Raw genomic sequence first — 5,173 nt, forward strand, 5'->3', positions numbered from 1 at the left:
CCTACATTTAAAGTGCGTGACTCGTACCTATGTGAAGTACCTAGGCACACCTACAGATGCCTAAGGCTACTTCCGGAGTAAGCCACACCTATGCCAGCCTTAGGCATCCATAATCATGCTTAGATACCACCCTATGCATGCAAATGATGTCTACATTGTAGGCATCCTTTCCCCAACAATTTTTTTTTTTTTTAAACATGCATTCTGATTGGTCTATTAGACAGTGGTAGGATGCCTACTCCCGCCTACAATCAGGGTGCCATTTTTAGAATCAGGCCCAAAAAGTCTGCATCCATTTTAAGTGTTGTACCTGTATAGAACAGAGGTATCATTTTGAAACTAGGTATTGATGGGGAAGTAACATCTAGGGATCATTCCTACCCTCACTAGCCACAAGAGATCCTCAGTAAGGATCAGGGGAGAGATACCAAGGATTGGGGGATTTGATGGAAGATATCAGGGAGGGGTTTAGGATAGTTGAGGAGCTCCATTAAACATATTGGATGTCCAAGGGGGTGGGAGGACTTATGTTTTTGTTTTTATTTCAGGAGTGATATTGGTGGAGTGCGGGCTTAATTGTTTCTACAGGGCCACAATAATTGTGTTACCAATTACACAGCTATATCCACTTGATCAGAAATTCAATAACAGTGCAGAAACAGTTTACCCTATGTGGTAATTAAATGGGCAGATAATAGCTAAACCTGTAACAATTAGCTGTATAGGTTTTGCACATATCATCGATTATTTTTATTTAATTCACTTTCTATCGCATTCTCCCTATTCTCTAATGTGTAATAACTGCAAAACTTTAATGAATATTAGTAAACAGTCCCCTAAGTGCCCTGTGTCATCCACACGTAGAAATAGAGTTATTATCAAATGCATATTATTTATACATCTATGCTTGTTATACATAATATATCTAAAATCTGCAACAATTATAAAATGGTCTCCATTCATTAAACATTTGATCTACTAAAACTGTAACAATTCAACCACCTTTGAAAATTGCTCTGCAAGTGACCTTATTGTTTTTAATTTTCCCCAAAATGTAATTGACCACATAGAAGCTTGTGGTATGTGGGATTTAGAGCTATTGTAATTTGTCTAAATATTTTGAAATAAACGTTTTCTGCCCAGTAGTTTTTTGATTGAAGCTTTGACCTCATTGTTTCTCACGCTGTAGATCAAAGGGTTTAACATGGGGATTATCACACTGTAGAACACAGAGAGCACCTTGTCCTGATCCTGGGAATACATAGACGGTGGTCTGATGTAGGTAAAGATCGCTGTCCCGAAAAGTAAAGAAACAGCGGTGAAGTGGGAAGCACAGGTGGAGAAGGCCTTGCGTCGCCCCTCTTTGGATTTGATCTTCAGGATGGTGGAAATTATATAAATGTAGGACGGAACGATGATTAAAACGCAACTGAACCCCACAATGCTAATGAAGGTAAACAGCAGAATTTCACTGAGCTGGCTGTCGAAACAGGAAAGTTTTAGCAGAGGGGGGATGTCACAGAAGAAATGATGGATCTCATGGCCACAAAATGGCAGTCGAAAGGTGGCGACAGTGTGGATGGTCGAATGAAGAAACCCACCCAGATAGGAACAGGCCACCAACTGTAGGCACCTCTTCTTGGTTATGATGGTGGAATAAAGCAAGGGATTGCAAATAGCTACATAACGATCATAGGCCATCACTGCCAGAAGGATGCATTCTGTCGTTCCAAAACCAACAGCACTGAAGAGTTGTATCGCACATGCATAAAATGAAATGGGTCTGTTTTCCGACAGAAAGTTGATAAGCATGTTGGGGGTGACAACGGAGGAAAAACAGATGTCAATAAAAGACAAGTTGCCGAGGAAAAGGTACATGGATGTCTGGAGCTGAGGATCAATTCTGGTTATAACAATGATGCTTATATTTCCAATCACAGTTACAAAATATACAGGAGAAAATAACACAAAGTATACAATTTTTAAATCAGGCAGGGTTGTAAGTCCTAGAAGAATGAATTCTTTTATTGAAGTCTGATTCCTTACATCCATTCAATAAATCAAAGATATCTGCAGAAAAATAGAAAAAAAATATATACGAAATATTAGTTTATAAAGTAGGGTAAACATTCTTTAGTGAAAATCGATTAATGATCATATAGCATTAGGAAAAAGGAACAAACAAAAAAAAGACCTAGGGCTTCTTTTACAAAAGCGCGTTAGCGGTTTAACATGTGCTAAACCGCCGGCCATGCTATCCGGTACTGCCTCCTCTTGAGCAGGCGGTAGATTTTCAGCCAGCGCGGGGGTTAGGGCGTGATGAAAAGTCGCTTGCGTTAACCCCGCTAGCGCGGCTTAATAAAAGGAGCCCCTAGAATCGAAAGAAGGCCAGAAAGAGACACACAATGAAACAAACAGATGCAGAGAATCAAAGAAAAGGTTGAAATATTATAGGAAAGATATATAAGAGTTAGGAGACCTTAGAATAAAGAACCAGGAAAGACACTATACAAGAGAGAAATAAACAGAGTTCTTTCTGAGAATTAAAAAGACAGAAGTTCTAAATAGTTTGTTTAGCATGCATGGGGAAGTTCTTACCAAATCTGGACCTAAAGGTGTAAAAAAGCTAAGGCAAGTGAAATAATTTTAACCCCTCCCCTTCCTTTTTTAAAAATTTAATCTTTATTAAATTTCCAAACTACTATTGTGCAAACAATTTCAATATACATAATATTACTGCATATTAAACTTATAGACATTAATGCACAACTATTCCCCCCCAAATAATCATAAAAGGTACATACCTACAGGAAACCTTCCATATATTCCCCGAATGAAATTCCAATGCAAAACCCTCCCCCCTCCCACCCACCCTGGACGTGTATGCTTAAGGGTCAATAAAATAAAATCCGTTATCATTCCTTACAGAACTTAGTCAATGGTTCCCAAACATCCATAAATTTCTTATACCGTTCCTATTGTACGGCCATCGAACGTTCCATTTTAAAAGTAGAACAGATTCCCACCAGAAAGTGTAATTTAACCTATCCCAGTTCTTCCAATGCTTTATTTATTTTTTACTAAACCATGGTAGAGGTTTCTACTGTGGTCCAGAACACTGTTCTTTAACCACCAGACCATGGACCAGTGCCGGTCCACAGAAATTTCCTGCTGGTCCACAGAGCCAGCACGTGCATCAGGCCCAAAACAGTGTTCTTCAACCGCCGGTCCACGGTGCGATCAATGTGGCATTATCTTCGAGCCAGCTCCCTCTTCTTAACTGATTCAGTGCGCCACGGGCAGTGGCTCCTACGGGCATCCTGCGCCTGAACCGAAGCCTTCTCTCTGACGTTGCAACGTCAGAGGGAAGGCTTTCAGATGAGGCACGGGACGTGCAAGGTGCAATTAGTACTATTATGGGGGCGGGGCCTGGGGTGGAGATTGGATAGAGATGGGCGGGGTCTGGCCCACGACTTAGCCCAGTGTTCTTCAACCGCCGGTCCAAGGACTGATGCCGGTCCACAGAATAATTTTTTTATTTCTGCCGGTCCATAGGTGTAAAAAGGTTGAAAAACACTGGTCCAGAACATTAAAGGGAAAATTCTATAAGAAGCGCCCAAAAGTTAGGTGCCTAATTAAAGACTGTTCAGTGTGATTCAAGTAAAATTGGGTGCTGTTTAATGAATCACGCTGAGCGGAACCTATTTTGGAGGCGCCCAAGAAATAGACCAGCTCTAGGCACAACTAAAAGGCGCCTAGCTGAGTGCTTAAGCACGCTTAAGAGCAGCGATTCTCAACAAGGCGGCTAACATGTAGCCACGCCCATGCCTAACATGCGTAATGCCTATTTTTTTGAAGGCCGCCTAAATTTTTAGAGGCACCTTGTTGCAGAATCGCTCTTTCTTGATAGGCGCCTATGTTTCAATTAGTGCTGATTAAAGAGCTTAATTGAGCTTGTTACTCGATTTAGATAGGCGCCTATCTAGATAGGTGCCTCCGAAATAGGCGCCAGTTACAGAATTTGAGCCTAAGTGCTCTGATGCTGCTTTGACACTCATAGAACTTTGAACATTGGAGCATGTAGTGGTCTGGACCACAGTAGAAACCTCTACCATGGCTTAGTAAAAGGGAGGAGGGGACGATTTGTAAAATACAGTGAAATAAATATTTTATAAGAGAAATAGAGCAGAGGAAAGATAGCTAGGCCAAAGAGAAAAGTAAGAGAAGAAAAAGAGTGGCACAGAGGTAGAAAGAGCAAAGTGATACAGTAGTGGGAAGACAGAGAGAGAGGAAAAGAGACAAAGAAGAGATAAAAACAAACAAAATAAGAACACTGAGAGAGATAATATGATCGTTATACATAGAAAAGGATAATGAAAAGAAAAAATAGAGATACCAATATATTAATCACTTAAAATTTTAACAAGGGGATTTAAGAGTAAAAATATAAAACAAAAGCAAACAAGCATTCTTAAATTTGGGAATATTCATGTGTTTTTGTGGAAGCGTCATTGACGATGAACGTTTCCTCAAGTTTCAACTTCACACGTGCAGAGTAAGACTGGGCATGATGGACCATCGGTCCGACTCAGTAAGGCTGTTCTTATGTCTGAATGACAGCTGCAGCTGTTATGGCCAATCCTAATAGAAAAGCAAGCAGGGGTCTGGAGTAGCCTGATGGTCAGTGCAGTGGACGCCAGAGAAGGGGATGCAGATTCATATTCCACTCTAACTACATAAGAGAAGCTCACATTTGAATTTTGTTTCCTCACTGGTTAAAGGATGTAAATTTAAAAGACATTCATTCATTCAATTTTTTTTTCATTCATTCAATTTTTTTATACCGTTCTCCCAGGGGGAGCTCAGAACGGTTTACATGCATTTATTCAGGTACTCAAGCAGTTTTCCCTCTCTGTCCTGGCAGGCTCACAATCTATCTAACGTGCCTGGGGCAATGGGGGGATTAAGTGACTTGCCCAGAGTCACAAGGAGCAGCGTGGATTTGAACCCACAACCTCAGGGTGCGGAGGCTGTAGCTTTAACCACTGCGCCACACTCTCCCCTGACATCATCAACATATTTTCTCACATCAGGCAGCATTATAGGGTAAAGATCTGGAACAATTGCTTATGCCTACTACTTATGGGGAATTTAGGAAACACCTAAATCATAT

General features: G+C 40.8%; 1 protein-coding gene across 1 annotated transcript; it reads right to left on the reverse strand.

Annotated features, from left to right (window-relative positions):
* Positions 1-266: 266 nt before the first annotated feature.
* On the reverse strand, positions 267-2,066 carry LOC117349540 (olfactory receptor 1019-like). The gene has a single exon (XM_033923089.1). It carries the CDS (start codon positions 2,050-2,052, stop codon positions 1,111-1,113), a length of 942 nt encoding a protein of 313 aa, XP_033778980.1. The 5' UTR covers positions 2,053-2,066; the 3' UTR covers positions 267-1,110.
* Between the last annotated feature and the right edge of the window lie 3,107 nt (positions 2,067-5,173).

This window comes from Geotrypetes seraphini, chromosome 16 (assembly GCF_902459505.1).
Source record: "Geotrypetes seraphini chromosome 16, aGeoSer1.1, whole genome shotgun sequence".
Lineage (NCBI taxonomy): Eukaryota > Metazoa > Chordata > Amphibia > Gymnophiona > Dermophiidae > Geotrypetes > Geotrypetes seraphini.

Excerpts from the sequence above, each read along its gene's own strand:
- LOC117349540 (XM_033923089.1), bottom strand. The coding sequence starts at position 2,052 with ATGGATGTAAGGAATCAGACTTCAATAAAAGAATTCATTCTTCTAGGA.